Here is a 21,046-nt window from a genome sequence, read left to right as displayed (position 1 = left end):
TGCATTTACTGAGATGGTTTGGTTAATGCAGGCATTGTGTGCTGCTGCCCTAGTTAGAGATGCCTTGGCGTGGCTTTAGGTCAGAGTAGTCATTTCTAGGCACAGGAATTATTTCTAATAGGAATGAGAGAGCCAGAAGGGTAGAAGGGTGAGGGAGACCTGTGTTTAATCTCCAAACATGGACTGTTTGTGTCTTTGTACTGCCTTAGAGGTGATGTATGGGCAGTGGTGCTGCACCTTGGCACCTCCTAGGCCTGATGGAGTCATCTCTCTGGGGAGGGAGGAATAGTGCTGATCTGTTTGGTTCCTCTGACCAGAGCTGGCATGTGAAAAGAAAGAGGCTGTGAAAGCATTGCTTCATGATCTGGGTGAATCTCCTTTGTAATACTTGACAGCAAAGAAGCATAGGAGCCAGGAAGGAATCTATTTAGCACAGAAAAGATGAGGTTGACTTCCCTAGGGCGTATCTGACTGTAGAGTCACTTTCTGAAGGCTCTTCTGGCCTTCTTCCAGCTAGGTTTGAACAGCTCAGAAGAGAACACCAAGTGCTGGGTAGGCCAAGGTGGCTGCCTCAGATCCTTCTCATTAGGGACTTGCCTTAAAACCTTCTCCGGGAAACACATGCAGAAGTGTGCCTGGGAGGAAGGTTTGAGATTGACAGGAACTAAAGGATTTGGCATGCACAGAACCCACAGGTTCATTTTTTTTTCAAGCATGAGGAAGAGGAATATGGTTTTTGTGCCACGTTGCCGAAATCTCCAACCTCGCATCCTAACAGCACATGAAAATCCATCCTGTGAACACACATATGGACAAACCATCTCTGGGAAAGCAGTGGCTGTGGGAGTAGAGCTGAATCTGGAAACAGATTTTCTGTGGTTGGTTGATGGGTTTAATCCTGATGTTGCCTGGCTGGAGCACTCAGAGTGCTGTGGGCTGTGCAGCCCTGGAGTGAATCCAGGCAGGGGAGTGGGAGCAGACTCAGGTAACACAGAACTCTGCCTGCCAGGAGACAGCAGCACATGGGAGGGAAGAGAGTAAGAATGGAGCACAGCATCCATTGATTCCTCTGTGTTAGTCACTGCTGCTTTGAGATAGCAGGCTAGAAACCACATGTTTGTCTCATTCTCCATTGTGGAATTTTGCCCCTCTGTAAAAGTCACTCAAGTGGATTCTAAACACCTGAAATCTTTCAGAATCCACAGCATCCTGTGGCTGTATGTTCTAGAATTTAAGCACAAACATGACAGTAAATGATGTTTGCTTCCACTATTTATGTACTGTTATTGCTGAAAATAAATTGCTAAAGTGCTTTTAGATTTTGGTGTAGTGATTTTCTGTTAAGCACAAAATGGGATTAAATTAATTTTAATGTTTTGTTTTGGTTTTGTGTTTTTTTCATTTTCCCCTTCCATCAAGGATGCCAAATGCCTGATACTTTGAATTCCTGGTTTCTAGTAGCCCAGCTTCATGTCTGGTAAGTGAAAGACAAAATAGTAGTACAATTATTTTCAGGAAATGGAATTATATACAACTTAATGTGAGAAAAAAGTACAGCCTTCTATCCATGGCTGATAATAGAGGTTATATTCATTTTACTGACAACTGAATTTAAGCTGTTTTCTGCTGAAGAACAGTAAGTCCTATAGAGAAGCTGACATCTCTTGCATCTCAAAATCCCTCACTAGTGGAATGATCTTTGCCATGAGTTTTCTAAAAGCCTTACTCAGGCTATGTGGAAAAATCCTACTTGGGTGTTTTAGGAAAGGTTTAAATTTATGTAAAAGTCATTTAAATTGGGAGAATTTGTGGTGATGAGAAGCATTTAACAAATTGTAGCACTGGCATTTATTCTTTCACTTCTGAAAGGTACGTGCAGGGTGGTGAATGCCAGCTTGGCTGCATGTGAAAATATTTAACACCTTAAACGTGCAGTTTTTTCCCTTTTTCGTTTGTGAAAATAGTAGCCAAAAAAATCAGGTTTTCATCTAGCATTACGTACTTATAAAGGTCAGAGGATGCACAAGGGAGTACAGTAATTTTCTAAGTGCCAGATCTTTCAGGGAACTGAAGTCCATAGACTTGGGTTCAGCTGTCCAAAGGCTGAAAGGAAGTTTGTACTGAAATAGCTGCACTTAAGGCCCCTTGTTTCCTTGCCTCCTCCTTTTTCCCTTCTCTCCTTTTAATTTCCTGACTCCTCAATACAGTGAAAGATGGGGCAGCTCATTACACTAAAGAGTGAATAAATGAGCAGAACCATTGAAATTATAATCAGTTAGCTAATGAAATCAGTGGAACAAAGTAAGGATGACCCTTGAAATCTGCAGTTTATTTATTTCCTACTGTTCCCTGTGGAAAAAAATGAATTGATGAGCTAATAATTCATATAGGTATTTTGAAAACTAGTGCAATAAGTGTTAAAAACCAGACTGTTTGTAAGTATCTGGGAAAACCAGAGAGAGTTAACATGAATCTGCAGAGAACACACTTTATTCATCTTGATTTCTCATTGATGGGACAATGCCTCCTGTGATTGATACATAGCATCAAATTCAATATTAATTATAAAAGTCAACAAGAGAGCTAAGACAGAGATGAAACTGGTATAGGATAGGCATAAGTTTCTAAGATCAAAGCTACATTGGCTTCTTTTGAAGGTGGCCAAGAGTTGCTGCACTTTGAGCTGATGTTATGGGGAGATTTGCTGAGAATTGAAATAGTCTTACATGTGAGATGTGGTGGACAGTTTGACAGCAATATCCTGCACAAGCAGGAAAGAACCAAATCCCTCTGCCCTCATTGTGGCAACAGTGAAAATTCAGGTGTGGAGGTTAGCACTGGAGGTTAATTTTTCTAGGGTTTATGAGCCTGGCTCCTCTGTGTTCCTGGCAGCACTGTCATTCTGGACCACAAATCAGAGCTCTGGTTTGATATTCCAGGACACAGAGAAGCCTGTGACAGGGCTGCTCACTGCCTGGCTCACTGGGAAATGCTGTAGGCTTTGCCTGTGATGAGATCAGTGACCAGTGACTGCCATGCCATGCTTTGCTTTCCCAGGCAGGTTTATTGCTGTTCTCTGGGATCTCTTTCTTCAGGCACTTTGACCTCAGTAAATTGGGAGCAGAAGTGCTTCTGCTTGCTTTGACAAGGCCAGGGACATCCCACCCCTGTGTGAAGGCTCCAGTTCTCCTCTTTCCTGCTGGACCATTTGCCTCAGGGGGTAGAAATCCTCCTGATCTGGTGGGCAGCAGCCAGCCAGGAGATTCTGATCACCATCTGCTCCTGCTGCCCCTAGCAGAGCAGTCTGCACAACTTTCTCAGATACTTCTTCCTTCTTATTTCAGCAGCCTATTTTCAACTGATTTAGTGTGTCTTCTGGAGCCAGAGAAGTTGATAATTTTCCCTATTTTGGTAAACTTTGTCTCCTCCTCTGTTGCCATTGCCCAGCATGTCTAGTCTATTTTTCCATGCTTTTTGCATCCCAGCTTTTACAGATTTAAATAAGTGCTTGTCAGGGCACGTTGTTGTGTTACACATTCTGGTGGGTTCTCTTTGAATCTCTGGCTCCTACTTCTTCTTGTCTGTGAAATGAATGTTCCCCCTGACCCCACTCAAAAAGAGAGGAATTCAGGCTCTCATGTTTAGCCTCTGCTGTTGCAAACTTCTTTAGAAGATAATGTTCCTTTAGAAACACTCCAGTGCCTTCCAATGCAGTGCTAAAATCATGCTTTAAAAAGTCAACCCATCAATATCACTTGAAAAACCAACCCATGGTTATTCTTTCCTGAATGTCATGTTTTCATAAGCCCTTTCTGTTACTTTACACCTCTGATGTCAGAGGGACTCTTGGTTTATATTTAGAAGTCCAGACCTTTAGAAAAGCTCTTTATTTCTTCTGCTGGGTTTGCATTTTCCCATGCATCTGAATGGAGTATTGGCTGAATCCAGAGCTGTTACCAAACTGCCAGAGAAATTACTTGGGTGACTGCTGAGGAATGTCTTGGTTCAGTATTTGCCATGTAGATACCTAGAGCTCCCTTTGTATTTTCACCACACCAAGCATGGTGACATCTCTGAAGTATTTAGGATCAAATAAAGGGGTGCTCCAACTCTTATTCTGAAAGACTCAGAGACCTGTTGCAAAAATTCACGTGAGCATTGTTTTTCTTAAGGAAATCTGCACTCAGGAAAGTTCTGATCCGCCTCAGGAAGTCCAGAGGGGAGCGAAAACTACCAAGTATATGTAGAAAACCACTCCTGCCAGAAAAGATTTCTCTGATTTGCACAGAGATGCTTGAGGACACAGTGCCATTTTGAAATGTGGTGCTTCAGAAGAAAGGGAATAAACTCTATGTTTTGTGTCTTAATTGCATCAGGATAGTCTTGCTTGAGAGAGATTTTCAGAATAAGTTTATTTGGAGTGTCTCCAGCATTTAGTTGCTCCTACCTTACATGAGGGACTGGGCCACAGCAGGCTGAGAAAGGCCCCAGGGGAGAGGAGGCTGCAGAGCCAGGCTGGGCTCTGTGTGCTGGATACAGCAGTGCTGGGGAGCTGGCCAGGCTGGAGCACAGGAGAACATGCAAACCTAATTAGGACCTGGTCAGAATTCTGCTGATAACCATCATTCCCTGAAGTGCAGTGTCACAACAGAGCTGATGAAAAAGTCAGTTCAGGAGTTTCCTGCCATCCCCCAAACTGGCAGCTGTTCATGAGTGGGTTAAACAGAATAAAGCCTTCCAAAAACGCTGTTGATATTTGTGGTGTTAAAAGCCAGAGTAATTTCTTTGAGCAGCTGTAGCGTAGCTGCAGAAACAGTTGCTCTGGAGCAGCTGAGGAAGCAGGAATGAGTGGCCAGGTACAGGAAGGTTCACGTTACCCTTAATGGCTCATCACACCGTGGTGCATGGCACAGGGCACCTCACAGCAGTGATCAGGAGCTGTCAACCACCACTTGTGGTGTTCAGGCCAGTCTGGCACTCTGGAGCACTGACAGAGCCTGGCTGAGGCTGTTGTGAGAAACTGCAACATCTCAGCTGGTGTGGGTTGAGTTACAGATGCTCCTGATCCTTTTCCACTATCCTTTCTTCTAAGATTCTTAGATTTTCTTCTAAGATAATCTCTCTGCATAACTTAAATACAGCAAAAATTATCCAACCCAACTAATGTGAGGTGGACGGCTTTCTAAAGATAGTTTGGAGTAATTTTCCTTGCAGGGTTTGATGGAGATGAGTCAGTATTTGACTAAATTACAGAGCAGATTGTGCAGTGAAAGGATGAAATGTTTCAGGCCATGGTGATCTGGTTAGGAGGTTTACAGGCTTTAAAGAGTCTGTGTCACCTCAGACAGCAGGTGTAGTAACAAACTACCAAACTTCCAAATAAGCTGCAAAATTCCATGATCTCACTGGTGGTGCTGCAGAACAGCTCTGTGTCAGCACTGTGCATCCAAACACAAGAGCTCCCTTTTAGGCTCCATGAGTAGCAGGTTTTCCCCTGCACACCAGCCCAGTCCTGCTCATCACTGACCAGTTGTTGGTCTCTGCACTGCTCTCTCCTCCTGCTTCTCCACCACCCAAGGCACACAGGATAGGAAACACTATTTGTGCTCAGGGGGAGCTTTTCTTTCCCCTGAGTTTTTCACCCCTGAGTACAGCTGTTCATCAAGAAAAGTATAAAAATGCTTTTCGTAACACAAAATTAGTCTTTTATCCGAGTCTTTTTCTTTTTGTCTTGCTAAGAGTAAGAATTTTCAATTCAGTAATTCGCTTCTTTGTGCAGTTCAGTTATGTAAATGCACAAGAGGAGCAAAGGTTTTGAAACTGGTAGAAGTACACTGAAAGTTTTAAGCTCTTTGTGCACTTGTTTTGTGGAAGGTCTGGTACCTGGACAGCTGTTCTATGACAGCTGCTCTCTGACCACTGTTTGAACAGAAAGCTTTGCCATCCTTCTGTGAGAAAATGAGGGTTTGGTTTTGGTGCCATCTGAATTGCATTTGTGTGGTGGGACAGTGATTCTGACTAGCAAGAAGAATATAGGACTGCTGTGGGTTTTGCTGCCTTCAGCTTTTGTCTCTGACTGTCCCTGGCAGTAAGTTTTACTTCTTTAATAGGTTAGAAAACGTTTCCATTACTAATCCGTACACAAGATAGAACCCATGATAAAGATGGACATCTGTCCCTTTACAGGTCATCTCAGCACACTTCAGGTGTTTGTGATTTTCCCTGTGGAGCTGACATTCATGGTCACCAAATACTTTTAATGCCTGCAGACCTTATATTCACTAAAGAAATGAATCTATTAACAATGAATAATTGTATTTTCCTTTTAGCTCTTGTGGCACATTCACCATTGTTAGTGTGCACCAGCTCCACAGTGGCTTCCAGCAGCTCTGCTCTCTTGGTTTTACAGGGAGCAATTTCCTTCCTAGCATGTCTGTGAGAAGCAGTGGATTCTTTGAGCTCCAGTGTTTGAGCATCACCTTGTCTGCAGTGACTCAGTCAGTCCTGGACAGGCACTTCTGTCTTTCAGCACAGGAGATGCTGAATGAGGTAGAGAAGATGGGACAGGTGACAGGACTGGTCCCTGCCCACTGAGGAATCAGCCTGGGCTTCAGTTTGTGCTCTTTACAGATGTTTTATGAGAGGCAAAATAAAATTATTCTTTTATTTTGTAGACAGAACAGCAGCAATGAGGTTTTAAGTGGCTTTAATGCTTAAAAACAAAGTAAAACAACTCAACCTGATGTTCTCATTAAGATCTCACAGTGCACTTACAAACCTCTGAGCTGGACATGTATCCTAACGCCCCTGTAGCTGAAGTAATTTAGGACATTGTTAATTTGGATTGGTTCAAGTCTGTAACTTGCTTAAGCTTTCCCAGCTTGGCTAGTTGGGCTCTTACAGCCCTTGAGTGACCAACTGAGCTACAGCTGGCTCGGAGCCTGGATTAGACAAGCCATGTGTTCCTGCTCCAGAGGGTGAGGTGTTCTTAAGGCTGAGGAATTCAGGTTGCAGTAGTGTTTAACTAGATTACAGTACTGTCAGCAAGAATAGAGTCCACTGTCACTCTTCCATGGCTGGATTGGCCAAAATCCAGCAGATGAGTGCAGAATGGAAATGTTTGTAGTGGTTTATTAAAAAAAAAAAAAAAATCCGTGTGTATTTTCCTCCTGATTACAAACATATACTGTAAGAAAACTCTTAAATGAGCTGGAATGTATTTAATTTGCTCTCTGCCTTTAACAAAAGCCCGGGGCTGAGTGGTGTGTGCTGTTGCAGGATGTGCCTGGTGCGGCTGAAGCAGGAGGGCCGCACGGGGAAGTACATGTGCCGCTACATCGTGCACTGCATGTGGGAGGACGTGGAGCAGCGTGGGAAGGTGATGGGGGTAAGTCCTCTCTGCTGGTGTTAATCCTCATGATTCCCATCTTTCAATGCTCTTTTGGATTTAAATTTCTTAGAAAAATGCCCAAGAATCCAACTGGTTGATTCCTTTTCTAGCTTGAGGTGGTACCTGCAGCCCTCACTCCTGACCGTTCATTCCCTCAGCTGCTGTATTGAGCGCTGTCCTTGTTTCTGAAAGTGCATTATGGCCTGGAGAAAGGTATTGATTTGTCTGAAATGGATTCATTTCCTAAATGATTTGCCATGTGATTGCAGGAGTGGATGCTGCTACAACAGAATGGGGATAGGAATAAGCAGCTGTGGTAGGGAGGAATGTGACTGGTACCCAATCTATAGCAACAGCAGAGCTCTGAGTGTTCTCTGTATCTAAAGTGCTAAAAGGAAATTAATCAACAAGAGGTTTTTGTCAAGTTCCTACTTAGTCAAGTTCCAAGGACTATACCTAGTCCTTTGTGTATTTTTCATTTTGGAATTTCGCTATACCTGATCTTTATCACAAAAAAAAAAAAAAAAAAAAAAAAAAGAAGAAAGTTCTAAAGAGAGAGTAGTTCTAAGGAGAGTTCATTTGCAATTTTGAAGGAAGAGGAAGGTTGGATCTTTCTGGCCTGTTCTGAGGAAAGTTATGGTAGTTGGTTGTAATGGTAATTTCTGTACCTAAAGTATGAAAATGTGGTTCTCCAGCCCTGTGTTGGTGTTTGCCTGAAGAGAAGGCATTGCAGAGGCAGTGGAAGTAGGTGACAGCAGACCTGGTGCAGGTGAGGCTCCCTGTGTTCAGAGCACTTCTGTGGGAGAACAGGCCTGGCAACATCTGTGTTGTCTAAAAGGAAGAGAACTGTTCAGTGATTCAGTGTTAGAGAAGTGACAGTTTTCATATAGCAATAATTAATTCCTTATTTGTTAAGCCTTCGCTGTCAGTTCTATTGGAGAAGCTGCCAGGATGTTCCTGGTGGTGCCAGACAAGGGAATTCACCAGTGAGTCAGGATTTGGGATGCAATCACATTAGAAATTCAAGGAGTTTCTTTCTGATTCTTTATTTTGTATGTGGTTTTAGAAGGTGTTGGTTCTGGTATGACTTCAGTTATTCCTTTAGCAATAGGTTTGTTCATAGTTGTTGGGACTTCTGTAGCTGTACTTTGTTGCCCATTGCTCTTATAGACAAGATATTCTGTTAATCTTCTTTTGAATTAAATTTAAATTTGTACATCTGAGGATTTTTTGCTATGTTAATGTCCTTAGATAAATTCCAATGTGGGAATCTCCTCTTTCTGGTAGGGCAGTGTGAGTGAGCCTAACAAATCAGATGCACTGGAGAAAAAGACTGAATGAAAGAGCTTCTGCATTTTTGTCCTTATCCAATGCTTTCCATATCATATCTCTGGTTCATTCTGCTTTCTCTAGGAGCTGCTATACACAGCTCAGATCTTTACTCTGGGTGTAAATTTAAGGTTCTTCTTCTTGAAAAGCAAAAAATTCCCCCAAATCCAAAACAAACTCCAGCCAAACATGTCACCTTCCAAAGCACCTGAAAGCTTCTGTCTGATTCCATGGAGAAAATGACCTTTGGAAAAGAAGATCGTTTGTCTGTTTCTTTTGTCCCTAATTTTGTCTCATATGAACAAAGTGCTGGCTTGTAGATTTTTGTGTAGGGTTGGGAGCAGCAGTCAGAAAAGAGGAGCAGATTTGGCTGTTTGCTGTCCTTTAAGCCATGCAGGGCTCCAAAGTGAAGAATGCTGCAGGGTAGGCCTGCACTGAGAGCTTTACAGTAAACCTCAGGGGAAAAAAGATAATGTTTGCAGGCAGTTATTTTTAAAGGGATGCACAGGGTTTCCATTTATGCAAGCTAAACTATCCCTTTTCTCCACAAAATTCCTTGAAGTATAAAAAAACCCATCAGTGTCTTTATCTTTTCATCCAGTCAGTATCCTGAAGTGTTTATACTTGCATTTTGCAGTAGCATGGCTGCTGTGTGACACAACTCAAGGAGCTCTGAAGTTGCTGGAATGCCATTTGTTCCCTGCCTTGTCAGGTTAGGCATCTGCTCAGTTCACCCTTGAATTTAAATTGTGCAGTCCTTGTAGGAATGACCCTGCAGTGGAATCTCCAGTGTGCTTGGCTGGCCCTGCTGTGATTCCTGTAACACACCAGACTGTGGCCTGGTGCTAGCACAGCCTTTATGTGGCCAGAGCAGATGCTCAGAGGAAGAAGCTGCACATTTCAGGGATTAATGTGCAAGGCAGTTACACCTGGGTGTGTTTAGTACAGCTGAGCTGCTCAGGGGCCCCTTGGTTTAATGAACCTCCTTGGGTGAGCACTCCTGAGCAGGCACTGAGGGGGGGTGAGAACGCAGAGTGGACTCTCCTGGGGGTAAATTTGGAAATCAGGACTGTTCTCTTCACTGTAGTCTCAGGGAGGGCTTTCATTGTCTGCAGTGGTTTGGTTCAGTTTGGTTTGGTTTGGTTCAGTTTGGTTTGGTTTTTTTTTTTTATTTATTTATTCCTGATCTCTCAGTCATTATTCACAGTCAGTCCCCTATGGAGATGGGCTGTTGAGGCTGGAGGAGGGAAGGTTCTGTGGAGACCTCCCAGCACCTGCAGGGAATCCAGAATTGGACCCTTCCTCAGGAACAGCAGTGACAGGACAGGGGGGGATGGCTTCACAGTGAAAGGGAGGGAATTTAGGTTAGACATGTGGAAGGAATTCCTCCCTGTCAGCAATGGTGCCCAGGGAAGCTGTGGCTGCCCCTGGGTCCCTGGAAGGTTGGATGGAGCTGGGAGCAGCCTGGGACAGTGGAAGGTGTCCCTGCCATGGCAGGAGGTGGAATGGGATGACCCAAAAGTTCTGGGATTTTGCTGAGATGAACAAACTTTTTGGTCTCTTCTGGTAACATTTGCTGTATGATAGATGAAAATTATCTCTGCCCTGATGTTTGAGGATGTTACCAGTTCCCTTGCTCCTTGTCACTGCTTCATTTTCCTTTGTCTTTGCCAGTGATTCTGGCTTCATATCCCACTTCACTCGTGCCCCTGCACAGGCAGTTCTGTTTTTTCCTTGCTTGTTCACTCTTCTCCACTCACCTTCCTTCCCTTCCCAGAGCTGTACCCTGACTGAAATCTTTCTCACTTCTCACCTTTGGCAATTACAAGGAGTTTTGAGTGACCAATAAAGGGCAGTTTCCCAAGTGCTACATGCTTTTTATTCATCTTGACCTCTTTATCCCTAATGATTTTTTTAAACTGAAGCTGTGATAATGACAGAGGGTTTGTGACCTGGTGGAAGGATATTTGTAGCAGCAATTTATTTTCAAGTAATGTAGTCCTGCAATCAATAAATATTCTGCCTCCAAAAGAAGGTGGTCAAATACATCAAGAATAATAGATAAAAAGAAGACATTAATGTTCCTGTGTTGATGCTCTTAAATTTCAGAATCTGAGTCTTTCCAAGAAATAAATGAAAAGAAACTTTACTGACTATGTTCAGAGAACTAGATTTTCATTTGCATAGATCCTAGGAGGTTAGGAAATTCCATTCCTTGCCTTTTCTCTCATGCAGTGTATCAAAGGTAAAGATGTAACTCTGATTCCTGTATTGTGGTACAAGTGACAGAGCCTTTGGGTGGAATTGCTGCCTGCAGGCAATTAGTTTAACTTGCTGACATACAAAGTTGCAGTTCTTTAGCTTGCTTCCAGTCTAGCAACAATGCTGGCACTTGATGCAGAAAATGGACACTGTATTCCTGAGGTGATGCTGATGCTTTATTGAAATGTGCCATCTGCTCTTAACTGCTTCATTGGAGCCCAAAGGGGTAGAATGTAAAGCATTTTAACTGCAAATTTACATCAGCTCCAGCTCCAAATTGAGTTTGTATTATTTCAAAACCCGGTTGTTAAAACTGCTGAGATCTAAATCTCTGCTACAAAGTTTTGGGACCTGTTAGCCTGAGCTCCTTCAGCACTCCTGAATGTCGGCAAGAGTCAGAAACCCAAACTTGACACAGCTGTAAAAACACCGAGAGTCTGTGGCCTCAGCAAATTCTACTGGTGCAGGCATATTTCAGATATAAATTTTACTCTGCTGTCCCTAGTACTAATGAAGTCAGTCTCTTTTGGTGGGTTTGCAGCCAGGTGTGTCCAGTTCTGTGGCTAACCAGTGCTCTTTACTTAATTTTTCCACTAGTGACATTTCTATCAAACTTTAAAAACAAACAGAAAAATTGGCTTGATGCAATGGCTCCAAGTGTTAATAGTAACATTAGGCTGGGTAAAAGACTTCCTTTGGATCCTGCTTTGCCAGAGATCTCCACCTCGTGGCTTGCAGGGAATGGATTTGCACTGTGCAAGCTGGCAGCTGCCTCGTCAGTTTGCAGAGGGAATTCTCTCAGGACTGGACATTGCTGCTGTTTTCTCCCTGAGGGAGTTCTGGAGCCCCCTGAGAATGAACCTGGTTGATATCAGTATTGTGCTTTAGTAAAAGTGTGGATTTAAAAGTTGTGATAAAAGTTTAAGTGTGTTTTAATACCCTTAGATGAAGCTGCAGAGTTGATGGGAAGGACATGTGGGTATTCCCTGGAACAGGATTTCAGCTGATAACAGGGCAGGAGATATGAGGGTTAAATAAAAAAATAAATTAAATAAATAGCAGACTTTCAGCCACTCAAAAATCCCAACCCTAAAAAACTTCCACACCCCTTCTCCCTCCTCCAAGCACCCCACACTAATACTTTTGGGTACAAACCCTGTGGTGTCTCAGGAAGATCCACCAGGCTTTATTCCAATACTTGTAACTGGTTGCAGGCTCACTTTACCTGCCTTGGTCGGGTTTGTGGTGGTGGCATTCTGCTGCTGAAATGAATTAAAGTTGTTTTCAGTGCAAAATGACAATCCCTTTTATAATTAATAAATGTTCTAAAAGCTGCCCATTCATTTTATAATAAATTAACGTTCTAAAAGAGATAGGACTAGGAGGGGCTCTCCAGCCCAGTGTGCCAAACCTGTTTTAATTTGTCATAATCTCACTTTCCTGTTTTCCCACCAGACCACTTAGGCTCCTACCCCCTTTTTTTTCCAGGAACACATCTAGGTGTCTTTTGAATTCGTTTATTGGCTCTGCTGTGTGTAGCACAATACAGCCTTTGTTACACTTTTAGCTGGAGCTGTTTATACCCAGTGACCCATAATTTGCTCTCAATTACACTCATGTACATCTGAAGTAACAGCATCAGAATCAATACGTGTAACTGAGAGCTGAAATTGGCTCTGGGAACTTGAGCACTATTTTCTGTCTTGATACTTTTTTCATAATTAGAAAATTTCAGTTGATTAAAAATGCTTATTTACCTTACAGGAGCTACAGAATTTCCTAAACTCAGTTTCATTCTGTTTAAGTTATTCTTACTGTGGAGAACAAAAAGTTTGAGGCTTGTGACTGAAGACTCAGAAGGCATGGTCAGGGTGAGACCAGCAAGTTGTGAAATGGCTTTAGAGGATGAGGACAGGGTGTAAAATGGATACAATTTTAAAATAGAACTTGATCTTTGAGTTGAAGTGGGAAGCTGCTGTCCTGGGATGTCCAGGGGTCCTCTCCAGGCCTGCTCTAAAATCTGATAGGAAGTCATGGAGTCAGTTTTGGATACACAGGATATCAAATGAAACGACATTTTTGAGAGAGAATGGGGCAGGAGGAAAGTGGGTGCAGTATTTTGGGGCTGGAATGGGGTATTGGGATGAAGGGAATGTTCTGAAGCAAAACATTGCAGAGAAAGTATTGATTTTGTTTCAGGAAATGGACTGGGATATGAGACAGAGGATAGTGTTCAGTACAGTTGAAAAAGGTTTTTAAATATCTATAAAACTAAAGAAGAGAAGTTTGAGTTTTAAATTATCTATGTATATTTTGAAATGCTTTACTAGGACATTTTAAGGAGAAAAATGTTATGATTTTTGATGACCAGTTGGAATATATAAAATTTCACCAGTTTCTAGTTCCCTTTAAAAACAACAAAGAAACTAAACCCTTGCCAGAGTAGTGAGGTAGAAAATTGTTCTGTATAGTTTTTGTGGATTTTTAAAAATAGGATACCAGACATTGTATGATTAGTTTTACCTGAAGTTATTGTTTTAAGAACATCACCAAAAAAAGTTCATCAACCCTTGATCTTTTCTCAAAGAGCTTGAAAGTTCACATCAAGTTTCCAGTACTTTGTCATTTCATGGATGAATAATAGTAGGTACTTTTCCAGAGGAAATTCAGTAAATTTGATTCTGGAAATCTTAATAACTTAAATACGTAGGATAGTACACATGCATGGAATGTTACCTTGAATTATCTCAGCTGTGATGATGTCTGGAACAAACTGTAATGATGTAAATGTAGCTTTACCAGCATGAGTTTTGAAATATGGGTCTCTTTCTCAAATTGTTTGTTATGTAGTTGTTCTAGAGACAGCATCTGTGGAACCAGCACACCTGGCTGAAATGTTTGGGCCATGCTGAGGATACCTGGTATTGAAATCAATGTATAATAATAAATGCTTGGGTTCTCTTCAGACGGCCTGCCCCAGTTTTCTGGCATAAAAAAATCAATTCTGGCACAAAAAAATCAATTTAAATTTCCCAGATGTGTTGGATCCTGTTACTGTAAGGTGGTGTTGTTGGCATGTTCTGTGCCTTGCTTGAGTGCCAGCAGGAATTACACTGGAAGCTGCCTTGTGGCACCTTTTCTAGAGATACCTTTTTTTTTTTCAGAATTATGTATTTTTCAGTGTTATATTGCTCTATGTCTGTTATATAGGTAAGGTTCTTCCCCCAGAATGTGCTTTCAAACTTCTCCATAAAAACAGAAATAATACCAAGACCAGAGTCTGTTCTAAACTGAGCCAAACAAACCACTGAGAGCTGCTCTGTTGTTCCCATACATTTTAATCACATTGTTGCTTGTGCTTTTCTCTGCAGATAGAAAGTCACTGATATCTTCTGCTTCCACTTCAGGATTAAGTCTTGTATTTTATTGCTGGAGCTTTGTTTATTTCTTGCTTCCATTTTCTGAGTCCTCTGGCCCATTTTATCCATTTACAGAACTGGCAGCTCTTTGAAACTTTTTTTGACTGCCTTTGGTAGCTGCTCCCAGAGGAGAAGAAAAGATAATGATCAGGAAGTGCAAGTGCAATCCCTGCAGTAATCCCAGTGCCTGCTGCCACACTTGCTGACTCCTCTGGTTTCTTTTACAGCCCTACTAAAGCCACAGCACAGGATTCTTCTGTACACATCCAGGGAAGCTGAGGTGCTTTGCTGTTTTCCATTCTGGTCTGGGAATCTCAATGGATTCTATTCCTTTTTCTGTCCTCAATCTTCCTCTTCTCTTCCTGCTCTTACACAGCACTTGCTTTGTCTCTGTTAATTAGTTAATTCCGATGACACTTCCGTAAGAGCTTGAATGTTTTATTTCATTCAAAGGTCAGGAAATAATGCCAAAGCTTAAAATACCAGCATATCTAATCTTGGAGATCTCTCTTAGTTGGTAGCAAAGTGTTCATCATGTTGATTTTCAGGTTACTCAGGAAGCCCTGTGGCCAGGAGGGCAAATGCACACAAAAAGGGACAATTGGGGTCCCTGCAGCCTTGGTCTGTAATGTGAAATGAGCAGCCCTGGTGTGAGTGGGTTTTCACAGGGCCTGGCAGGGAGCACAAGGCAGGCCTGTGGGGGAGAGGGGTTTTGGGGGTTCCCCTGAGCTCTGTTGTCTCACTGATGCTGAGTACCAGCAGTTCTCTTTGGAGGTGCTGTGTGAAGACTTCGTTCTTTAAAAGTGGGGAAGTGTCAGAGTCCCTGTAATTGGTAGAAATACAGGACTAAAGCCCCAGAGGACAAAGCCAGGTACCAAGAGCTTAAAAATAATGTGTCTCCTTGAGAGCATGCTAAATTTACCCTTTTGTATTTCCTGTTTTATTATGTCCTTGCAGGAGGGAAGATAACCCATATGTAGGTTTAATCCATGTTATTCAGGAAACTGTGTAAGGAAAAATCCTTGCCCATGTTTTTAGGATCTTCTGGAAGTTTATTTATTCACAGCAGTATCAAATCTGAATGAAATGCAGAAGTAAGATGGAAAACTCACAATATCTTACCCTGCAGCCTTTTCATGGTTCGCTTTCCTCCTTTGCCTTTTACTTGAGGGCAGAACTAGGGTAGAGAAATAATTTTTGTTCTCTTCTGAAAGGTTACAGTAATAAAGAAACTCTTGTTAACATCAGAGTATATGGCAGGCAGGAGTTTTCACAGTCTGGCATTGTTTATTTTACCAGCAATTTGGAACCTTCTGCACTCTTAAAATATTGGCAAGAAAATATTTAACTGTTAACTGTTCTGTGGCCTGTGTGTGTTTGAAGCCCTGGGGAGGAGGAATGCTTGGGGAAATCGGGTTTTTCTCAGCTTATGATTGAAACCAGAAGGTGCAGAATATTGGTAGAAGGTGAAAGCAATGTGACTTCAAATTAGAATTTTACCCAAATGTGGAACTGATGGGAGAATGTCAAACAGGTCACGTACGAGCAGGGCCCTGCCAGGAGAGGCTGATGGAGCAAACACAAATCAGCCAGACTGCCAGGCATACAGAAATGAATTTGAAGAAGTGATAGTAATAGTGAGTATTTGCATTTATCCTGGCCTCTGTCACTGGATGAAGGCTGTAGCAGTAAGGATTAGGCTGGTTAATTGCTGACTAATTGTATGGACTCTAGCAATTGCCACTCCATTTGAAATGAAACAAACATTTTTTGGACAGTTTTTTTAGGAGAGGAGATGGGTGCCTTGCTGTTTCCTTCCAACAGAAGCTTGTCCTGGTCCCAAATTCTGGAGAAAATTTTTTTTTTATATTCTTAAGTATTTTTCCCCGAGGGGAGGATGACCTGTTTGGTATGAGCGGGATCATTCTTGCTCATATTGCTACATAAAATGTAACCTCTTCCCATGAGGGTATTAAAGGCTATGGTAAGGGAGCAGGTTTTTTTAATAGCACTAGCACTTTTCAGGTGAAATTCCTGCCAAGTCAGCAAAGTGACCTGAGTCTGGTGTCCAGGATCATCCATGAGCTGTGCCTGCCCTGCTGGAGGTCAGGGCAGGAGAGAACAGAGACCCAGAGAGGAGAGATACCAGCAGGATCTGCAAAGGTCAGCAAAAAATGGACAAAGCTGAACATGCTCAGAGCTCCTGCTGCTGTCAGATGAAGATCAGTGTGTGCTGTGGCTGCCAATGACCAGAGATAGTTGGGACAAAGGATGAGAAGCAGAACTGTGGGTCAGTTCCTTCTGGTACATTCTCCTGGCATTCGCTAACGAGTAACCTGAGAGCTGCACAGGGATCACTGACAGGAATCCAGGAATGTGCAGCCCTTTGTTGCCTCTTCCATAATTTTTGCTCTTTAATGCCCTGTGGCAGTGACTCCTGCCACTTAAATGCATTGCATGAGAAAACACCTATATTTTAACATATTATTTCATCATTTCATTAGATTTTTTTTCTACATCCACAGTGGACAATAATTCCTTGTTTATCTGCTTGATACCAATCATGACTTTGCCTCTCCATCATCTCTTCTTCCTCACTTCATCCTGAAAAGTTTGCTGAGTGTTTGCTCATATGTGTCATCATGTCATCATGGTCTTTTCTGTGTGTTTTCTACTACTTTTAGATTTGTTCAGGGATCAAAAGGTAACAATTATGCACACCATTTTATATGCAGCTCATTATGGACTTATGCAGAATAGGGTTCCTCTTTTGGTTTATATTCCTTTCATAACATGAAAATTCCAGGGATCATGAAGTACTAAAATAAATTAAACATCTGAGCTAACATTACCAGAGAGACAGGAAAGGTGGCATCCATTCTGAAAAGTCTTTCAGCAGAAACAGATAAGTACAAATTAGCAGAAAATACAGTAGATGAAAATAAAAATCACAGATAATTATGACCAGCAATATTCAATGCTGATAAAGGTACTTGTAGTAGGTGTTCAAAAAAAAGTCCATAAAACCTATTTAACAACGTGCACACATTTGGCAGCTACAGTTTTGAAATGGATCTTTGAGAGAAAAAAATTAAATTGAACAATTCAATAGTGAAGAAAAAGACACATTGGTTAGCTTTAGGCTTTTGGCAACTGGGTTTTTCGGGAGACATTACAAGAAAATCCTTTGACAACTGCTCACCTTACAGAGAATCAGCACAACTTGACAGAGCCCAACAATTTGACCTCTTCTCCCTGATCCTTCTCTTGAGAGGTTATCAGTGAGCTCTGCCAGCCACGTTCTGCAGGGAAGCAGGAATTTGGAGTAAGCCACTGAATACAGTTCAGATTGTGCTGTGATCTGCTCTGCATCTGTAATTCTTACCATGGCAGTGCTTCCAAATTAATAAACTGCAAGATGGGAACAAACCTCATTTTCTGGGTATCAGAAAGGTAGGGGTGAGCATCTGCTTTTACTGTAAGATGTAGGTAATGTTGTATAACTTATTGATGATTGCACAATTGTTGTGAAGGTAGAGCATGCACAACTTTTTCCATGAACATGTTGTATTTTATGGATTGAAGATTTTGGCAGGAGCTGGTTCTGCTGCACCCCAACATTTACCTTTTGTCTAGGTTAAAAGAATATTGGGGTAGGTTATCTCTGAATATTGAAGATTATTCTCTGAAGTTAATGATTATGGAGGTGTATTACAAAATTACTTCTAATTAAAAAATAGAGAATTTATCAGAAGAGTTAATATTTAAAACATACAGGACTCAAGCTGTGGCTAATTACAAGCAGTGATCTGCTTTGCAGACAAAGTAGCAGAGCACTTAATAAAAGGCTCAAAAATTGAAGATTGGAAAAATAATTTCTTTAATATCTTTGTCATTTCACAAGTATGTGCCTGAAGGAGCTGGCTGTTATGGCTGCTTGCTACAGGAATCTTCCTAATCTTTTTTATTAATTTAATATTTTTTATTCTAGCTACAGTCTCAGTCATGTTAAAATTACTGTCCTGCAAGCAGTTGTGATGTTACAGGATGAAATAAAAGGGCTCTGTTTACCCATTTAAGGTCATGTGTGTTTGCACTCAGTGTTTTGAGCAAACACTCAAAAAGCCCATGTATAACTGCAAGTGCTTACATATTATTTATAAATAACATAAACCATATTACAAGTAATTCTGTCCTATTCCAGCTTGAGAGAGGGGGCATTAAAAAGCCTAAATATTTGTGGAGTGGCATTTTTTTACCATGGAAGTTTGGTCCTGTATCTCCTTGAGGAACTTTTGCTGATATTCCTGCTCCAGCAGTCAGAAGTGAGTGAGAGTGGCTGAAGTTTATGGCAGTGGGGCTGCAGAAGCCCCCAGAGTGGACTCAGCCATGACAAGATGAGTGCCCTCACACCCGTGGAACTTGTTTTGCACAAGGCATGGATTAATTTGTACTCTGTCAGCATCAACCACTGCTTTGCTGTTGCAACTTTGCCCACTCCAGGAGGGTGCTGCTGGTGTGGGGTGACACCTGGAAGAGCCCAGTCCTGGTTTGAAGAGATGACTCTGCTGGCACATCCATCCTGTACAGGTACAGGAGTAAGCACATTGTACAGAATAAATCCTGCTATTTATTCCAGCAGGACTGGTATAATGAGAGTGAGGGGGTGGAAACCCAAGCCAGAAAATTCAAATATGAAATGAGATACACATGTTCAACTGTGAGGGTGATATGCTTTAGCCAAACACAACTTAGTGAGCTTAGTACAGGGGGAACTCGGTGAAGTGTAATGGTCTGTGATATGCAGAGGGTCAGGTTCTATGATCTAATCATTTCTTCTGGCTGAAATCTCTTCATAAAAAAGTCTAGTTCAAGCATAACTTGCAGCCTAAAGAGAGGAATTGCTGCCTGGAATTCAATGACTAGTGCTTGTACAGGGCAGTTAGAAGTGCCCCTTCTGGCTTTATAGTCTATGGAAGGATTAATGTGTTAAAGTAGCTTAAGGGTGCAACACGTGCTGGCAAAGGCTGAAGCAGAAAGAAACTCCAGTTGCAGTGCCCAAGGCAGTGCAGCCCGTGGCCATGCCAGCTGGGGCAGTGGCACTGCCAGGGCTCCCCTGTCCTGCTCTGAGGGGATGGGCTGCCCCTCAGCCCCTGGCCTGGTGGCTCTGAGCAGGCAGAGCACATCAGAGCCCACAGGATTGTGAAGATTGGGAAACACCATCCAGTCTCCATCAGTCAGTGCATGTTCACCATTAAACCATGTCCTCAACTGCCTCATCCACACAATTTTTGAACCAGGGATGGTGACTCCACCACTGCCCTGCACAGCCTGTGCCAGTGTTTTAAAGATCTTTCTGTTTTTTCTTTTCCCTCATGTCCAATCTAAACCTCTCCTGGCACAACTTGAGGCTGTTCCTCTTGCCCTGTCGTTTGTTACCTTCCAGTCTGTGCACACTGATCCTGCTCTGCACTGTGAACCAAAGCAGGTGGGGAGGAGGAGGAGGAGATTCATTTCCAGAGGAAGCTCTTGGTCCTTCACAGGACCCTAACATGGGCTAATTCCAGAGCAGCATTCCCTTTAAACACCATGGCCACGTGTTAGGTCTTTGGCTACGTGTCCAGCAGGACAGGAGAGCAGTTCTTACTTCCCTAGAAATCTTCTTAGAATACAAAACCTTCTGTGAGACTTTGCTGCAGAGTCACCGTCAGCACGTGGCTGTGGGATGATGCACATGAGCTCCCTGAGGCTGAGGATGGTTTTTTCACTGGGGCATGGAAAATCCAGCAGCTGCTTGCTGCAGTTGTCCCACAGGCAGAACAGAAAGGCTCCCAGAGAAAGGCTCACGGAGCCTTTCAGAGAACAGTTGTGACCTGTAGCAGGGAGATAATGTTAGCTGCACATTTCCTTGTTTCAGAGGTCTTGTAAAGGTGGGATGTGTACCAAAAATGGATTCCTTGTTTTGAGCTAACACAGTCCTGTGTCACTCAGCCCATAAATCTGTCCAGTGACAGCTCTGCACTGGGCTGCTCCAAGGAAGGCAAAGGGGCAAGGTCCCAAGAAGAGCTCCAGATGTTACTGATTTTTTCCTTGTTATTAGCAATTACTCACTTGGAATTCTCTAGCAGTTTTTCTTCTTAATAACAAACTGTGGAAGAGTCAGCAGAATCACAACCAACCAGATCCTGAAACTTGCCAGTGGCAAGAACTTGTACAAGCTTTGAAAGAGGAAGCACTTCCAGCAAACACTGCCTTGGAATTGCCCATTTTTCTTGATTTATAAAGAAGGATTTTTTTTCCTTCAGTGTTTGTACTTGACTGATGCCAGTTGTATTCTTCAGAAACTGCAATATTTCTTTAAATATCATTTCATTGCACAAGATACATCTCCATCCCCAAACTCAGATTTTTTATCTGAAGCTGTCTTTTAAGACGTATTTATTGCCATGTTTGTTTAACTTGCTTATCTCCTTCATCAGTCTGTTTCTTGCTAACCTAAAGCTGCTGCTCTTTGGTTTTAGTAGGGAAAGCTGCTTCCCCAGGGATGTATAGTCCAGGACTTGTCTCTGTAATGGGACTATTTGTTTTCTTTGCCCCTTGCAGTTGCCTGCTGTAACATTTGTAGTATGTGTTAAGTAATCCTTGA

The 21,046-nt window shown here is 42.3% G+C and overlaps 1 protein-coding gene across 1 annotated transcript in view; it reads left to right on the top strand.

Moving 5' to 3' along the window:
- UQCC1 (ubiquinol-cytochrome c reductase complex assembly factor 1) overlaps positions 1-21,046 on the top strand; it is a 45,959-nt gene that overhangs the window by 17,445 nt on the left and 7,468 nt on the right. The window contains exons 6-7 of the mRNA XM_005496219.4: positions 1,420-1,477; positions 7,279-7,387. Coding sequence (XP_005496276.2) covers positions 1,420-1,477; positions 7,279-7,387 — 167 coding nt within the window. The remainder of the gene's footprint in view (positions 1-1,419; positions 1,478-7,278; positions 7,388-21,046) is intronic.

The sequence above is a fragment of the Zonotrichia albicollis genome, chromosome 17 (assembly GCF_047830755.1).
Source record: "Zonotrichia albicollis isolate bZonAlb1 chromosome 17, bZonAlb1.hap1, whole genome shotgun sequence".
Taxonomy (NCBI): Eukaryota; Metazoa; Chordata; class Aves; order Passeriformes; family Passerellidae; genus Zonotrichia; species Zonotrichia albicollis.
The sequence above is the reverse complement of the archived record's forward strand: the minus strand, read 5'-3'. Positions and strand labels throughout refer to the sequence as shown.